This window comes from Pterocles gutturalis, unplaced genomic scaffold (assembly GCF_000699245.1).
Source record: "Pterocles gutturalis isolate BGI_N339 unplaced genomic scaffold, ASM69924v1 scaffold726, whole genome shotgun sequence".
NCBI classification, from domain to species: domain Eukaryota; kingdom Metazoa; phylum Chordata; class Aves; order Pterocliformes; family Pteroclidae; genus Pterocles; species Pterocles gutturalis.
Window position 1 is genome coordinate 4,117 of NW_010097408.1, and position 19,510 is coordinate 23,626.

At 33.9% G+C, this 19,510-nt stretch overlaps 1 protein-coding gene across 1 annotated transcript in view; it reads right to left on the reverse strand.

Moving 5' to 3' along the window:
- Positions 1 to 19,510, reverse strand: part of LOC104462581 (dynein heavy chain 7, axonemal-like) — a gene marked incomplete at both ends in the record, with an annotated part of 29,552 nt that overhangs the window by 2,225 nt on the left and 7,817 nt on the right. Inside the window, 12 exons of the mRNA XM_010074945.1 lie at positions 743 to 955; positions 2,271 to 2,398; positions 2,496 to 2,598; positions 3,914 to 4,082; positions 4,553 to 4,662; positions 5,560 to 5,772; positions 8,796 to 8,936; positions 10,392 to 10,590; positions 11,653 to 11,846; positions 15,406 to 15,592; positions 17,978 to 18,663; positions 19,264 to 19,410. Coding sequence (XP_010073247.1) covers positions 743 to 955; positions 2,271 to 2,398; positions 2,496 to 2,598; positions 3,914 to 4,082; positions 4,553 to 4,662; positions 5,560 to 5,772; positions 8,796 to 8,936; positions 10,392 to 10,590; positions 11,653 to 11,846; positions 15,406 to 15,592; positions 17,978 to 18,663; positions 19,264 to 19,410 — 2,490 coding nt within the window. The remainder of the gene's footprint in view (positions 1 to 742; positions 956 to 2,270; positions 2,399 to 2,495; positions 2,599 to 3,913; positions 4,083 to 4,552; positions 4,663 to 5,559; positions 5,773 to 8,795; positions 8,937 to 10,391; positions 10,591 to 11,652; positions 11,847 to 15,405; positions 15,593 to 17,977; positions 18,664 to 19,263; positions 19,411 to 19,510) is intronic.

Below are 19,510 nucleotides of genomic sequence, written 5' to 3' on the forward strand. Positions count from 1 at the left end.
TTCAGCAAAGTGGAAATTCTAAAAGCTTCATACAGACCTCTCTCCCAGATTATTAAAAAAAAAAACCAAACCCAAAATACATGCCTCTTTTACCACAATACATAGCTTAGTTACTGATTTTGGGGTTTGTAGAGCTTTTTTGTAATAGCAGGATTATAGGGCAAAAAAAATTGGAATGGAAGAGTATTATAAATTATACCAGTGTACCTAAACAAAAATAACTGAATTAACAACCAACAGCTTAGCTTCTTATCAAAATGTATGCGTTCATCGACAAGGCAAGCCAAAACAAAATATATCGTCCTTCACCATTTTTCTTTAAAGGTATAAAAGAGTGATCGAAGTCACGTGTGGCAGACATCAGCCAGTGTGTTCCTGGAAGGTATTCACATACTATGGCAACAGCATCTGAACCCGATAAGAAAAGCACAGCAAAGCAGTGGCCAACGTGCCAAATAACTCAGTAAATATTTGCATTTAACTACAATCTTAAAAGATAATCAGCATACTTAATAGGCATGTCATTCAATGACAAGTGGTGTGGTGACTGGTCTAGTAGCTTTATCTCTTCTTGACTTTCCTCAGCTTATGCACTCATACATACCCTTTTAATCTTCATAGGTATCACAGGATGAAATTTTAAACATCTACTTGCCATTACGTAGCATAGCGTACCTTCTGTTATGGAAGAGACACAGTACTAAGTTACTGGATGACAAAGAAAATTCAAAAAAACATTTACCTTCAGGTTGCCAGCAGCAGTGAGTACTGACTTCACAGCTCTCATTCCATAGTCATAATGGTGCTGCGAAGACAACTGCTCTGAACACAGACGATATGTAGCTACAATTTTTACAGATAGAGGTCGAGCAGTAACAAAACCACAAGAATACAGAACAATCTCTGCAATCATGGCATAATCAGGAACCATCATAGCTACTGTTCTAAAGAGAGCCTATTAAACATATATATATGAAAAATCACATCAGAAAAAGTTATACTACATTATTATATACAATTTTTTCTGCAATTACATATAATACTATTCTTTCATTAATTCATTAATACAGTGACAGCCAATTAAATGTAACTACCACATTTATGACTACAATATATTTAATGGTTTTCCATAAATGCTTTATTTTCCATTGTGACAATTAACAGTTTTAGGTCATTTTCATTTGAGATTAACAACAGAAACACATAAAATACCACAAGCTCCAGAAGGAATAGGGGGCTGCAATACAACTGCCACAAATAATGTGATGCTGTCAAAACCCAAATCTTCACTACATTTGCTAGGAAGGACCGTTTAAGACTAAGTTTTAAAATAATTACAGGCTACATTTGAAAAGCCTTTGGTCCATCTCTCTGATAAACCCGCTATATAATATTTTTATCAATTAGTATTCTTAGCGAGCTCTTTACATTACTAAAAATGTAGTAACTAACCAGCACTGTTTAGCTGCAGCCTATGCTTCAATTTTACCGTTATACTACCAAAAAGAGCATCAGAACACTTTTAAACACACCAAACTTTTGCTACTTCTGTTATTCTGCCAGAAAGTTTTTTAAATTATCCTCTTTCATCTATACAAGTACGGTTTTTGAATCCTGCATTCATACTATGTGTTAGCAAGTAAACACAGTTTTGAGAAATATATACAAAAACTGTATTTTTCTACGTTTCTGTTAATTTATCAAGATATTTGGTTATTCTATGGACACAGAACAAACGTATTAAAAGGGAAAGAAAGGATGTAGCAGTCTTGTAAAAATCACTTGGTAATAAATGGAATATACATCTCTTACATTAAAAACACCACAAGCCCTTTCAGATCAAACCAAAAGATCAAAATAAATATAAATTCATTTAAAAACCACCTTTTTATTCAATATTAAGATATCATTCATTTCTTGTACACTATAAAGTATTCCTTTTATTTTTTGAATTTTCAGGTGCTTAGCCAAGAAATAAAGTGGGGGTTTTTCTTAACTTCCTTTCCTTTTTTTCACCCTGACAGACAGACCTTGAATCAAGCAACCACATCCTGATGTTTTAAAATGTAGTTTATTCCTATTTTTCATTCTGATTATCCATTCTAATGTCTTTTTCTGCTGAGAGGAAATGATTTTTATACTAGTGTGATCAAAAACTGAAGGTAACCAATATTAAACATTCTTAATAATGACTATTTGACAAAAAGTGATTTTTTTTTTAACTTTCTGTATTAGCTATTAAAAGTAATAAAATTACAGTGTTATAATACCTTAAGATTATCAGGAAGCTCTGAACGCCCAGCATAGCCAGGATTCATGGTAATGAAGACAGCACATGTAGGGTTCAGTTTCAGTTCAGTTCCTTCAAACACTATTAATTCAGATCCTGAATTAATGCCTACGGAGAAAAAAAAATGTCATTGCTGGGCAGGTTTTGTTGCATCTTTATTCTTTGTCATATTCAAGTGAAAGATATGATTAAAATAACAGGTTACCTCTTTGGATAGTAAAAATCTGCTGAGCAACCACAGAGAGTACTTCCAAATCAATCCTGTTGAATTCATCAAAGCAAGCCCATGCCCCACAACACAATAAACCCTAGAAGAGACAAATGCATGACTAATTAATAGGTAGCTACTTATTTTGGACATGCTGATCAAAACAACTCTGCAATTAGAAAAAGTTTTAATGTTCAAAGAAAGGACTTATATCCATGATCCAGAGCACTAATTTCAAAAAAAAAAAAATAAAAAAAAAAATCACTCCAGATAGAGTTTGTTTCAAAAAGAATTACAGAAATTTAAAAATCAGGTTTGCTTGGGGAAAAAAAAAAAAAAAAAGACTAAAAACCTGGTACAAACTGTTCCAAAACCCTTACTCTCCTGTCATATGCAGAGTGCCTATCAAATACACACATTTTGCATGTTTTACCTTTACAGTCAGTATTTTACAACTGAAGCAAGGGGCAAGATTTCAGCACTAAACAAGCCTCAAAAAAACCCACTCTTCCTTTGTATCTATGCTAACAGGATTCAGAGTGACAAAGGCAACATAAGGATTTCTGCACAGCTAAAATTAATGCATCTTATGGCATATCATGTTACCTAAAGTGCAACTAAAGAATAATTTCTTTTCCTACAGTTCTGGTTAATTCATAGGGCTTTTCTGAGATATGCTCCCCAAATGCTACTGTACTGCCTCTACAGCACTGATAGTCTTTCTATGGCATCTCATACTTCGTTAACAGTAATTCTAAAATTACCATTTAAGACAGAGAATTTTGCTTTCATCTTTCTAAATAAAAACTTCTAATTTAGTTTATTTTGGTGAACTTCCATCATGTTGAATTTTGAAGACAAATCACATCATTCCAATGCCATCTCTGACTCAGAAAGGAAGAAAAATGATGAGAAAAAAGCATACTTGCTCTATTTTTGTATCATTCCAGTCCAAACCAGGACTGGACTATAAGACACAGATGTCCATTCAGGACATATTTTCATATTACAGAGCTGTCTAATCAGGCTAACCATTCTAATACTGAAATTAATATATGCTTGATTTGTATAATATAATTAATCTTTCCAGTTTATTTTGAGATTAGATTAAACCTTTAGTCCCCCAAAATTTGCAATCATCTATTAAAAATGCACTCATTTAAATTCCATCCATATTGCCTATTTAAAGCAAATAAAATCATTATCGTATATTTTATTGTCAAAGCACATAAACATTTTGGTGTCTCGGATGGATTCTTACTTACAGTAAGAGCTACCTACACAATACTAGCATTCCATGACAGCCTGGAAATGGAGAAAGATACATTTACAATACCTTAAGACCACTTCAAGTGCCAAAATAATTAAAGAGCTATAATATAATTGAGAATATGACCTCCGAGATTTATCCAAACCTTAAAAAATTTTCCTAATGCAAGGTAATCCAATCCATCAGAACAATTGAAAACCACACACTGTTTAGCTACAGCCTTTGCTAAATCTTTTGTGGTTTCTGTTTTTCCAGTTCCAGCAGGACCTTCAGGGGCACCTCCAAGATGTAGATGTAGTGCACCAAATAAGGTTCTGGAAATAAAATAAGATTTTTAAGAAGTTATTATATTTTTATGTCTTTTTACAGCTGCTCTAACTTTTAACGGAAACATTTAAAAATCTATTTCATGTCTGCATTTTCCTATGATGGTACCATTTACTTGCTTCTGGCCAGATGCAGTTTACAAATGTGTAGCAATGTATAAAGTTTACTAGAAGTTCACAGTAGAGAGTAGTTTACTTTCTACTTTCTAAATCTAAACCCCCTCCTAATTTATCACTACTCATAGTGTCACAAAAGATTAATTTTATCATAAATTTGAATTAAAATATTCATACAGGACCAATTCTATTCCACCAAAAGAAACATATCCTATTCTAATTATGCCTATTAGAATTAAAAAAAATACAATTCTGGTGTCATCTATTCACAGGACTAATTAAAATATCTCAACTAAATAAATTCTTGCTAATACAGTCCATCTAGTAACTCACAGTTTTACCTGTAGCATCTGTCTGTAAGTGGAGTAATAACCAGCCTTGGGGTATTGCCAAGATATTCGTATCCATACCTCAGTCCAGCATTAATCATCTTTGTTTGTAGATGCCCTTCCTAAGAAACAAGGCATTAATTTTATAGATTAAATATTAAAAAAAAAAAAAAACCACATCCACAACTCAACACTATTTCTCAAGTTGGTAAACAAACCTGAAGCTGTTAGAAACAACTATGTGGCAGACTACTGATTGCTCTGACACACTATTTCCACTGTGACTCAAACAAAAAAACCCAAAAAAGCCAACAACAAAAAGATCATTTTTTACAGGAACTGTTACCTAAGAAAAGATCCTACTAACCATATTGCAGAGTAGAACTGTCTTGTGTGGCTACTTAGAAAGTTAACCGACTTTCTAAAAGGTAAACAGAAGTAATCATGACCAATAGCTGTAGTTATGGTCATTCTGATGACTCTGATACAGCAGTGTTTTATGCCCACATATACATTTCTCTAAATTTCACATGCGATGTCTTCTGTATTATGGGAAATCTTGTCTAGATGAATGTAAAACATTGTATCGTGCTATTATTCATTACACTGTTATTTTTTCCAATAAATGTAATGCACAAATAAAATAATATTGACAATACATCAGATTAAAACCCCTAACTGAAAATTTTCATCCCTACAGCATTCTCCATCCTGCAGAAAGAGAAAACCAAAATACAGTCTTTGAGTGAACAAATTTTGTCTGTAAACTCCCCCTGCAAATTCAGAAAATGTACTGAGACTCAGCAGTGACAAAAAAAAAGTAATTTTAACTAAAAACTGTTTACAACTGGCTGCTGGCCATTCTAGTTGGCAATCCATAAAATGATTGGTTATAGGTATTCTCTTATCAGCAGAAATTCTCATAGTGGTGTAACCATTCTCTGTGTCAGCAAGCAAGCAGAAATTGAAAACCTGTGAACAGAAATTACCTTCTAATAGGATTGAGAGGTATCACTTACCTCCCAGTAGTACCTAAGCTGACTTAACCATTCAAAGTCATTCTCATCATTGACTTTCTTGCTTACTAGAGATGCAAGAACATCCCTAGCATGAACATCAAGCACAACAAGTGCTCCTAGAGTCACTCGATTCTGCATCGACAGCTTTCCTCGCACCAAGGTGACAATGTCCTCAATCTGTCTATTATTCTGTTCCAGAAAATCCTCTAGTGCCTGCAAAAATTTTTAAAAATTAAGAAACTGCATGTCTAGTCTAAGGCATGATTATTTTTTGTTATATTACTTTTATTTATCTGTATTAAAAAGTTCCTTCTCACTGTAATAATAGTACAATGTCCTTCATTCACTGGTAGTTCAAATAGGGTTTTGTTTTGGTTTTCTACTTTTACAGAACCATAAGTAAAACATGAATCAGGAAACAAAACAGCATACACTATTTTCTTCCTGGAACACAGGAAATAGTCCTTATCTTTTTATACATTTCATATTCAGAAGAGGAAAATGCTACACGTTTTAAAGATCTACTTATATGTATAAAATATGCTCTCTATGGTTAAGGGACAACGTCACATCAGAAAAACACCTTTATGTCCCACAACAATTAGAAGCAATAACACCTATAATTCAAAAATGTTAACAAAAAAATGCATTTTTCTACAATTTTTTCAGTTTATTGACTTCTAGTTGCAGTCTGTGTTCAATTAGCTTAATAATTTCTTTCATGCAGTCAGTTACAGTTTCTTTCATGCTAATAAGTTGCTAGTAAACAGCAAGGGCCCAGTTAAGGAAAGCGCTTGTGTCACGACAGTACTTAGATGTGATGAAGTGCCTTACTGAATTGAAATTAAAAGGTGGGAATCGACCTCAGTAATACATTCACACCAAAGCATGTTCCTCCACAGGAGTGGCTTCTACTTGTCTGTTGAAACACTTATCTAGTCCTGTTTTAGATTTTTCTCCCTGCTAGCCCTCTGCTCCTCTCCGAACAAAGTGCCACTGGTAACTGTCAACAGATTATGATGATTTTGAGATCTCTCATCTCAGCTAGTTATTTTCCACACATTAAGTTTGGATAATCATCTGCTTAGTATGACTTCCTTTTATTTATGAGAACAAAGCAGTAAACATAGAATTCAAAAGCAGTTCAACTTGTACAGTTTTGCATTATAAGTTCTGACCAGGACAAAATCTGAAATATCTCACTCAAGCCAGGAATAATAACCCACTTGCTTACCACCAAGCTTTCCTCAGCAAACATGAGATATAATTTTAGGTGCAGAATATGTCCTCAACTCAGGTATCAGTAACATTCCTTGGTGCTGTCCTGACCGCGTGACACATGGTCCACAAGACAATGATCTCCAAATTTATGAAATACCTCTGTTTTATACAGCACCTTAGTCCATTATTTAGTTTTAATAAGAATTTTGCACCTTTGATTTACGTACAGCAGATATTTGTTGTAAACAATTAACTAAAAAATGTTTGAAAGGGAGCACATGAGTGACTTAAATGATATTGGCATCCTGTCCCAGAAAACACTGAAGTGCTTCAGGCAGAATGCAGTACTTTTGGCTTCTCACATGGTTGCTGTTTGTCATGTTTCTTATGCTTTAGTGTACGATATAGGAATAGCAAACAGATAGAACATAGAAAGCTGTAAGATTGAGAGTTCTCCCTGCCACAGATTTGTGACTGGTTGTCAGGAGATGCAAATGCCTCTCTCACTGCTTCACTACATACAAGCCTCTTTCCACAGCACAATAAAGATTCTCAGGCTGAAGCCAGATGAGCAGACTTCCCGCTACAACAGAATTTGAGTGAAAGCTACAGGAAGGACAGGCTTCCCTGCACACTCACGTACAGAAAAGGCTTGATACACACCATCACAAGAGCTTTTGTCTAGGCTCAGAACTCTGTAACAAACATTCCCAAAAACTAATATAACCCTTGCTTAACTTCCTCTTTTATTCACTAACTACAGACTCATTAAGGTAAGATTGCCTGCCTTTTTTTTTTTTTTTTTACCTAAAATCTCTAAGATTAGAATTAGTGTCTCTCCTTCCTGAAAGTCTCTCACCAATTGAGAGTAAATGGTGCAGTATGTAGAAGCTTTATTTCTTTTCCCAGGAAACTGAGGATCTCCTTTATTACTGGAAGAATAAAACATTTTCAAAACTCTTAAAATCTTCAGATATGTTGCAAGATTAACTCCTTGTATTAGCAGATAACGTCCTCCTCTTCCTTTAATTCCCTTTTCCATGACACCCAGAAGCTTCTTTCCCTTGTTTGTCAGAATGCAGCTGCTCAAAAAAGCCACTATTACCAGGAGCCATGGCTTAAACTTGTGAAAAAGCAGAAAAATGCTATACAGTCTTAAAATACTACTCCATATATGAATTAAAGATCAAACTGAATTTTGTGTTTGTGGCACAGCTCAGCTATATATGAACAGGGAGAATCCAAACCCATAATACTGTAAAAGTTTTTTCAATTTATACGTCATTGCAAAAAATAGGAATGAAAAGGAGAGTATTATGAAGTATCACAAAGTTATAACTTTATGTATAAATGTTCAAAACTTGATGTTTCCTTCTGTCCAAACACTAGAAAACAAAAATCTAGTTGCCTTATCTGATGGTGGCAATTCTGGAACACTTCCAAACACAACTGAGAGCATTAAGCCTTAGTGATAAAAAGAAGAAAGGTTCTACCAAACACATATCCTGAATCTTAATTCAGTGCCTTAAGTACCTTTATTCCCACTAGTTTTACTTAACAGTTTATAAATTCTGTACCAGTCAGGCATATATATTCATTATTTGACAAAGGTGAGGATGGTATGTATCTTCTAATGCCAGTCCTAGCCCATCTTCATAAAAAGCACTGAACATTAATGAAGGTAAGTTAGACTTCTGAACTTCTTGAACAGACAAGCTATGCTAGTCCATGCCACCCGAATACACCACTGGGCTGCTTTCACAGAAACATATAAACTACATGTTGAGCTAAACAGAATGCACTCTGACAGTGCAGAAGCATTGGTGTCTAAATCCAAAAGGAAATATTAACTTCAAGGTCTTCAAGGATCACATTTCAGGCAGATCTTTAAAGTAGACACTCAAAAGCTTAACTGTTACATCGAGCACCTATTCATCCAGAAAGGTTATTACCAAAGGTCTGATTTACTACTGCATTACATCAATGACATAAATTTAAATTTAAAGTATTCTTACCTTTTGGCCATTTCTAATAGACATCTGTACTTCCATGGTCCAGAAGGTTTGGGATACACAAAGAACTGTTTGTCCAGGCCACTCTCTTACCCAATTAACACGTGGAGTTTTTGGATAAGCTTCAAGTGCATCCCCAATGACCTAGATGGGTGAAAAGCACACTATAGCTACACGCAAAAATAGGTAATGTTCAGCTTTAGAATTAATTTAGGTTATGTTGTATTACGGAGAATAAATCAAGATCTAGATTCAGCCTCAAATTCAACTCTATAATACCGACATCTTGCAAGCAAATCGCTCAGTAAAGCTCTGTAGAGTTCAAAATATAAATTGAATTATGTGATCTCACAAAATTTCTGAGAACTGATTTCACAACACATTCTAAAATTATTCTTGCCACCAGATACTTAAAATTTTCTAGCTCCATCTACAATGAAACTAGGAAACAGGTACAAATACAGTTTAGTTAAAAGTAATATCCCAAATTGAAAGTTCTTTCATCCATCCATTCTAGTAAAAACCCAGAGCTTTTAATTTTGCAGGTTATATTATTTAAACTTATATCTAACTTCAAATGTATTTTCTAATAATGGAATTATTAATGCAGTTCTAGCACCACTCAAGGATAATCCAAATGAAATCAAAACTTGCACTGGAAAAAAACTTCCGATCGATACCAACAGATTATTTTCCTGCCATTACCAAAACCCCATCAGGAATAAAGTCTTATTATCAACAAACTCCTCAATACATTTAGATAAACTCAGACAAGCAGTATGAACCTGAGTGAAAATCTGCCATTTGTTTTGCAGTTCCAAGCCTTTTTGCTTTTAACAATCTATGCATAAATAGTATCAATAAAAAATACATTTATGAGGCCAAAATGTGTCTGTATTGACATTAAAACTACATAAACGTTATCTGGTTTAGATCATTATAGAACTTCTGTAGTCAAGGCTAAATGCAGACAAATGTTGCTTAACGATTTCCTCTTCAAGCAGCTCAGTTTTTCCATGTCTGATATGGACCAAATAGATCGGGTTATTCACTGCCTTCTGTACTGCTATGCCACTACAATAATTAAACTGTTAAATTTTAACAGGGAAAGTGTGTGCACACTTAATTACCTCACTTAACCCTAAAAAGGACCACAAAAAAGAAGATGACAGAGAAAGTTAAATATACAACACAATTATAAGACACTGTAAAGACTAGAATTATATAATCTGAAGAGTTAAGCGGCTTTATTAAGATAGTCATAATTAAGAGGAACATTAAAAAAAACCAAACATGGGCAATATTTCAGTTTAATCCTGTCGTTTAATACTACATCAAGTGTAGAACAATCTTTGGCAAAAGAATCTTTGGTGCAAACATTTTTTACTCTACTATTTAAGTTTAAAGAATTTTAGAGAATTTTACGACCAGAAATTGACATCAGAACTGAAAAAATATAACCTTTAAAAACTGAATTCATTGTTTTGGCATTTATGCTAGGTGCAAACAATAAAAAGTGATTCCAGTATGTTAACATTTACTGAAGAAATCAATGCTGACTAACATTATCCTAGAAAATGAGACAGTACGACCTGTTACCTTGTGGACAGACTTCAGCATAGCTGCCTCCAGTTCAACCAGCCATTTTTCAACTTGACCTCTAGCTTCTGATGTCGAGATTGTCTCTATGAGTTCCACAGTCTCTCCTTCACTACTTTTAATGTGGGTAATATCTAATACATCAGTAAATTCCACTCTTGCAATTCCTTCAAAACACTTTTTCAAGTGAGGTTGTACTCTAGAAGACAAAACTAGTACTAAACAGTTTCTGACAGTTTTTTTTCTTGACAATACTAGCAAAGATGTAATTAAAAAAAAAATACTTCTGAACAATTTAACAATCATTTTAAGTTTGTTTAAAAAAGTTCATCCTCAACAATAAATCTTGTGTACTAGCCCCTGCAAGATGCTTACCACAATGTTTTTTGAAGATCACTTTAAAGATGTAAAACATTGCTTATACTCTCTGTAACAGATGAACTATTTATTCCTTCTCAGAAAACTATAGCAAACATTAAAGAATTTGAGTAAAGCAACCAAGTACAACCTTAACACAATAGCTTGTAATAAATAAAAAAAAATATTTTTCTTCACAAGATCTCTTGCCCTGTTCATTGCATTGTATGACTATTTCTCCGTGACTGAGTTGGTATTTTATTTTTCATTTTCATTCTTATTTTTGCATGACCTTCCACTGCATTCACTGCATGCTATCAAGTCTGTATATTGGGAATCAAACCCCAGTTCCTCTGTTTATAGTGAAGGCTATATTGCTTAACAAGATCGCTTCTGCAGTAATCTTTCCAGAGTTAACGCCACTCAGTATAAGAAGGACTTATTAATACCGAGTTATGCTTTTTGCAGTTTAATCCTGAATGAGGCTGGGGAGCAGAAATCCCAAAGAGAATTAAAATATGGCAAAAAACTTCTAAAATACTTTTAATTAGGACTGCCCCTAAAAAGGTACAACTCAAGTCTGTGGTATACAGGTTCCATCTGATATTCAACTTTCTACTGGGAAAAATCAGGTATGTTATTTTCACAATGAACTACAATACGGACTTCTGATTCTTCTGAAAACCAGTGTATGGAAGGTCACTAGTTTAGAAAACAGAACTGAATTTAATTATCTATATTAAAAATTACCCCGTATTCACCTATCACAAAATCTAACCAAGCAGATACTTAATACCATAACCATCAGTGAGCAAAAAAAGAGTTCTGGGTTCAGAGAAACCATATGACAAGACTACCTGCATGCACTGTGAGTCACAAATACATCTATTAAATACTATCATACCGTGTAGGATCTTTGGTCTCTGAAAGAATCCCAAGGAGTTCATCATTAGATAAAAAAAAGAATCTGGGGAAAAACAGGCGCTTCTTCTCCAGGTATTCATTAAGTCCCTTGAGAATTAGCTCCAGAAATTCATTGCACTTCCTCAATTTTTCCAACATCCTGTCTATTATTGCTACTCTCAGCACATGTTTGTCCTGGAAAATAAATTATTCCACATAAAAAAGTTAATGCCTTCTCAAGTAAATCACCACACAGCACCGCAGCAAGTTTTAAGCAAAATGAACCTTTATTTCAAATTCTGCTTCAATTAAACTATTGTCACATTTACAATTTACTAACCTTCTTCATTGCCAGGGTTCACTAGAAAAGCATTTAGGCAGTTGGTATTAAAATAAATTTTTCAAATCATAGAGTCATAGAATCACAGATTTCAGCCAGTAACCTGACTGCTGTTTAGCTTCAATTTGGAGAATTTAGTAATAAACTCCAAGTTCAGTTTCAGTTCAAAAACTCAAAACATTTTGAAATTATTTGCAATGTGCATTCAGCTCTGGTTCAATTCCCTGCTCATGTTACACATATACTTCCAATCTACTGAAAAAAAACAGAATTGTACGTTTATCTAATTGATCTTCACGGGGGTATACCTCCCTAATACAATACTCATAGTGTTCCTTTGTACATGAAATACATTTACCTTCTGTTACTTGCATCTTGCATCATACCAAACCAGAACAAACTTAATAACTACATATACTTTTAATCTATACATAGACAATTAAGCTGTCAGCATACAAACATAATTCATAACTGGTTTTATAAAAAAGTTTTTATTGTAAACAACCATATATCTATATGTTGTCAACAGAAAGAGGTTTTGTTCCCTTTTATAGCATATTTATCATAAACAAATACAATAAGTGCAACTGGTAAAACAAATCAAAGCAGGATTCTTCCTGCTTGTTTTTTCTTTCACATGAGAAAAAGTCAGGAAAAAAATATTTATGCTTTAACATAGATTTCCTATTTACGGTTCTGTTAAGGCATGAAGAAACGAAGGGAATGCCATCATTCTCAGTCATTCAAAACATAAGTGTAACTTATTTTGTCAGGGACATTGTCAGTGTTAATTAGAGGAAAAAAAGTATCAAGAAAATAGTATAAAACAAGTGTATAAAAATAGGTTGAGTACCCTGTTAAAAGGCCATCACTAACTCCTAGTTTCTAAATATAATTTTTAACATATCACAGGTAGCGGACAAGTGGACATTATGAGAAGTGGAAATTAATTTATTAAGTAATTTAACCCTCATTAATGTGCACTGCCTAAATGAGATATTTAAAATTAAGGAACAATATATGATTATTCAAATTAGTGACAAAGAGCTAAGCAAATAAAGAAATTTCATAATACACAACAATTTTATAATACAACTGCATATAAATGCAAAAAAGCACACTGAAGTTGGCTTTATGCTTTAAGAAAGACCATTCATATAGACTGAGGGACCGCATTCTTTTAAGCCATGAAACTCAAACACTGCATTTGTGGAAGCAGAGTGCCATCTTTTGGAAAATAATGACTACTTGGTTAGCCAAAATTAACTTGAGATTGTTAAACTTACATTCTGGCATTTACACTCTCCTGTACAAACAAAAGATGATTCTTTTTTCTGCCAGTAACATCATACATTATGTTCAAAAAAATACTTTGTATTTCATTAACACTGAATATCTGAATTAGAAGATTTTATCAAAATGGATCATCCAGCACACAATGTTCAGAAACACAATATACTTAACAAAATTCTGAAATTCTTGCCCTTTTCCATTTTTGCCCATTTTCTTCCCCAAAATGCATGCTATTGATTTCACAGCTCTATGGGACAAATTCCCGATTTTCTTCTAAATCAGAAGAAAGAAAAACAGAGAAAGAAGGGAAGGGAGAGTGTAAGACAGAAGGAGAAAAAAAGAGAGATGGGGGGAGAAATAGAAGGAGAGAAAAGGAACAAGAAAGAATAAAAAAAATAATTAAAAAATAACTTTATTTTTCAAGTGACCAACCTGAATTACCAAGAAATGAAGCAAATAGTTATTTTTGTATACTACATATTTTGTGTATTCCTACATAAAAACCATATCTACAATCTGAAAAGAGCAAAAGCTTTTAGACTGAACGAAGATTTTTGCATTTGTCCTAATTACCTAATGGATCTCTGATAGTTCTGCAAAGGCATGAGACAGATGAAAATAAAGCTTCTGATTTTTTCCTTCAAACTGCAACCTGATGTCCCTGCCTTGGAAAATAGTGGACCTCATAAATCTTCTCAAGTCTGTTGAATAGTTTAGTAAGCCCAGTTAAAAAAACATTAAAAATGCAACATCCTACTAGACATGTCCTTGATATTAGGGAACTTTTTCAGAATGAATGCAGTTTTCTCTAATCATTATTAGAATCATTAGAATTATATAATAGGATCACCAGAATTATTAGTCCCTGAGGAACAGAATTTGTAGACCGTGCATTCAAACCACTGATCATGTAACTGCTGAAAAATCAACTGTGCCAGTTTCAGATATTACCTCTTCCTCACTAGTAGAACCTCTTTGCTAGAAACTATTGACATCTCAGAAGTCAGCAGAAGAGATGGTAGGAGGGTTCTTCACCCAGTTAGGTGGGCAAATACAACAAATCTAACCCGATTCAAGGCTTGAGAACATCTAACTACTGAAGCAAAGAGTATTTGCATAGTCTCATGTATTGATCCTAATAACAGTGCTAACTTTCAGAAAGTATCAAATAAGCAGCAGATTGGGAAGACAGTAACTTTTTGAACTGCCAGATGTGTGCAGTGATGGTGTCTGACAATGGCCTTATATACTGATTTATAGTGGATCAGAATAGCAATTTTGAAGCAAGTTTAATATCAAAGCAGTTTAAAGTTACAGAGGCCATTCAATATGAAAACAGCATTTTTCAAAGGCAAAAATCAGTGTAAAATTTCATTGATTCAGGACAATTGGCCTACAGTGCCAGGATGATCTAGTAAATGTGTATGTTTGGTGGCCCTGCCAGGCAGGGGGGTTGGAACTACATGATCCTTGAGGTCCGTTCCAACCCGGGTCATTCTATGATTCTATGATTCTATGATGATCATTGTTATATTACTTTCTTTGTATGCTGCTTAATTTCACTCACCAGAATGTCACATGGCCTATGAGAAAAGATTGGGAGAGCTGGACCTGTTAATCTTGGTGAAGCGGACATTAAGGTAGAAATTAATCGTAGCCAGCAACTACATGAAGGACAACTGAAAAAAACAGAGCCAACTTCTCCACAGTGACAGTTGGGCAACAAGGAGCAACAGGCAAAAATCTTTGCTTGGGAGATTCAGCTTGGACATTAGGAAAAAATTATTCACTAGGAAGGAACAGCAACACTGAAGTCTCTAGAGCTAATCTAGAATTCTCTGTCCTTAAAGATTTTTAAATTTGTCTAAACAAAGCTGTGATTGACCTTACACAGTGTTGGCAAAAGTTCTGCTTTTAGAAAGAAGTTAGACTAACTGAACTCTGGTGGCCCCTCCCAATCAATGCTATGATTCTATGTGAAACAGTTCTCCAAAATAATTTTTAAAAGAATCTAAGAAAGAGGGCTAAGATGAAACTGAAAACAGATTACTTTGTTATGAGAAGCAATTTTTTTTTTTTTTTTTGGTACATACTATAAATTCTTAAGACAGCAGGACTTACCTGAAAAACTTCCTTCATTAAGTCTTTCCATGTCTTAACCACAGTACTGAATCTTCTACCTTCCTCAGGCATCTGAGCCATGATGTCAGGAGAACTGAAAATTGGCTCCAAATAAAGCCAATTAGCCTGAACCTTCAGCCATTCATCCAGGATCTCCTGTACTAACAACAGCTTTCCTTCCCATTCCCTATAAAATATCATTAGTTCAAATGCATTAATTAATGCTTCCAGTAAAACATTATTGGATCTCTGACAATTCGCATGTTTAGAAGCAAGTGCAACAGGTATAAATCCTAAAATTGCAGTAGAATATCATATTCACCTAGTCTGATTTCCTGCATAACAAAGTCCACATTAATTTCTGCAACTGTATCATCTGTCAGGTTGATTGTAGGATTTCATTAAATTAGGTTAACCCATTAAATAGACTAGCAGTATCAGTGAATACACACAGCACACACTTTAGCATGTAAAAGTATCTGTGGACAAATTCACTTCAAATTCATTTGAGTATGTAATCTGGTTTCTGGCATACACCAAATCCCAGACTACTATTTCTAACTATTTAATAGGATGGACAGGCTAAAATACAAAAGACAGACACGAAAATAACCTAAACTACTAAACCAAAAATATGTTGACATTGTCCTAAAAAGACATGTGGTCTTAATTGAAGATTTCAAGTAGTAAATAGTAAATAGTCCAATCATTAAGTCACATTTTATTTCTGACTTGAAATTCCAAATGTGGATGTTAGATACATTTGTCTGATAGAGTCCTTCAATATTACTGCACACCACTATGGGTACACAATATTATAATTCAATAGCTATTCAATCTTTCCTTTTGATAGCCAAAAATTTAAGACCCTTTAGTCTATCATTTTTTCTAAGTCTCTTCAATTTTTCTGCATTGGTTTAAAATTTTTAACACCACCATTTAACACTTCTTACTATCTCACCAATATCAGAGAGATGTGATATTGTCAGTTCTCTAATGTAATTGGCATTCTTAATTCAAAGAATATATATAAAAATAAAACGCTATTTATAATCCTATAACAAGTACATATATTCTCATTTCCTGTATAAAAACAGTGAGTATCATTTTTTACAACTCTTATATCACTGCACAGTACAGATAGAATTATTATAAAAAGTGCATGCTGTTAAATTATATATTGTATAGATGAACCACGGCAATAATTTTATCAACAGGACACTCATACGTGGGCTGCACTGAGTTCTGTAAAACGATACATGTGAAAACACATTGCACTGAGTTCTGTAAAATTATACATGTGAAAACACATTTATCTTCTTTCTTCCTTCATTTAGCTGCCACAGATTCTAAAAAGACAGCTTTGCTTGCATGTACGTTTCTCCTCCACTCAAAGTCCCTCTTTCATCTTTTAGGTATTGATACCTCATCTCTGGTGATTTTGCTTCTACCAAGAGACAGAGAAAAATGCAGCTTTCCAAGAGGAAAAAGAGGCAAGTCAGTTAATTTGCTTACACCAAATATACACCAATATTAAACTGGAATTTGGAATAATTGAGAAAGTAAACATTGGGCAATCGCCTAGATCTCAAAGACTGAACTAATAGCAATACCTTATATTACTACAAATGCTGTCAGTCACCAAAAAACTGATGAAATTACCATGGTGTGCTTACTCTTTTTAAATAGGCAAAACCTACCATTTTACATTAATAAGGAAGAAACTCTATACTACAATACAGTAGTAATTAGAGGATGAATACTTACTGGAACATACATGTATGTATATATATATATGTATGTATTAATATTTATTGAACATGTGCTGAAATCTGAAATAGCATTTTTGCAGGTTACTGGGAGTTCAGAGATAACTATGGAGCTAGAGAATTACAGCCAAACTTTAGATGAAAGATTTTTGATTTTCCCCAATATGGCTATGTTTGAGGGATTTAAGAAGCTAGTAAAGTATTTATTGAGGAGAGAGACAAAATCAGATTAAAATCTCTGCTCAAGGGTGGAAGTGTAGAATTTTTAACCTGCAATGCTAAATTTATGAATTTCATTTTCTGCATTAGAAAAAAAAAACACAAACTCATCACTTCCCTGAAATTTGTCTTGATTTTCTTAATCTCCCTTACATAAACTCTAATATTTTTAATTACTGAAGAGCTAAAAGATTCAGTAGCTTTATAATTTAGGAGAAAGCTTAGACTATATTATCTTAGTCTACAACCTTTCCACCTACGCCTCCGTTATGTTGCATCTGGTAAAACAAAGGTAATGTTACGATGCATCTGGTACCTTAAGTACCAGAGCACCTTAAAAATGTTTATCAACTTTTCCAATGCATTAGCACTTCCCATGTCATTACTTAAAAGTAAAAATTAGCTTTATGGGATTAAAGAGGGTGTAGCTGACATAGGACAAACGCTTTAGCTCTTTAAAATGAAATTAACTGCTTAAGGAAGATAAACAAAAGCATTTTAAGTCCCTATGCTTTAGATTAAGCAGAAAATATTTCTTACTTGGTAACATTACTTGGTGGCTTTCTATTAGGAAAAAAAATTACCTTGTTCTCTTTTCATAATGCTTAATGAATGGAGATCCTCTCATAGTCTGAGTTTTGACAATGTGGTCATCCAGTAACATCTGAATGTCATCTACAGATGACAAAATATGGGTTCCTGTGTCTCTATAGGCAAGAAGAGTGAACTCCATTTGATCCCATTCAGAAATCATTTTCGTTAAAGCTTTCTCAAATGAATGTTCTTTGCTGGCTTTTTCACTGATGGTCTCAAACTCTTCTAGGAATGGTTCAAGATTCAAGTTAATATATGACAAGAGATTTAAGTCTTCAGAAGGAGACAGTGGTAAACCAGCAATTTTTGACATCTCCTCCCAGTGTCTTTCTTGCAAACCAGGATTGCAAATCACCTGAATTAGAGGAATATGGTATCTGAACTCCTCTACTTTTGATTTAACTTGTCTTGTTATTGCTAACGCATTTGGAGAATTGTGGAAGGCTTTTTCGAGTTTATACAATCCGTGCCAGTAGCTTCCTACATCTGCCTCTACTTTGTCTGGATCCACTTCTGCAAATGGTCCCTCTGTCCAGTCTTGATGTTTTTTGTTGAATTCAACAGTCATCTCATAGAGATGAAGATATGGAGCAAGAGTATTCCGGATGGTTTTATGCTGAGGGTACTGGGATGTTGGCCATCCAAACGACTCTTCTTCTGAATTCAGCTGATCAATCTGTTGAGACAAAAATGAGGTCAGAAATACAAACAAAGCTGTCCATGATACCAGGTCCTTACCACAGGGATTAGGGTTTTCTAGTGTCTTCAACAAGCTTCAAATTAATTTTTGAGTTACTAAACCAGTCTATTATGTAATTGCTGCCACTGACTGCAGCTTAAGCAATCTTTAACATTAACAGCTCACCATTCATGATAGTCAATAGAGGAATATAGTTAGAGGTTTGAAATGGTACCTGGGCATTCCTCTATAGCTTGCAGTACCATGGAGACTTTAACAGACAGGAGGCAATAATGAACATCAGGAATTGCACTTCCAAGAACATAAAAGTATAATTCCTATGCAAACATACATAAACTTAATTTACTCTTTCACTATGCAAAGCACTGCCATATTAACTCAAGATCATATAGTAACAAATTACTGTGCTCAGTAAATTTGCAGTTTAAATCGCAAATCACCTAAAAATATTTCATAGTTGAATTAAGAATTATTTTGCCACATCTCAGTAACTGTATTAATAAGCAAACTGTTGATAACATAAATATTAAGATGTACAATTTACACTATTGGATTAATTTAGACTATAATCGATACCTTATCAGCAGCAAGATCCAAGTTTGCATTTAACACTTGAGCTTTCTTCAAATACCTGTTGACTTCCTGAACATCTCCAAACATGCTAAATTCTTCAACCTGCTTAGAGTAGCTTTTCAGTTCCTCAACAAATTGTTCACAGCGTATCTAATTAAACAGCAAGCAAGCACATAATCATTTTCAAAAATCATAATAAATTACTGTAAAAACAAAGGAATAACTATTCTGATTTGTCATAGTAGGCTGC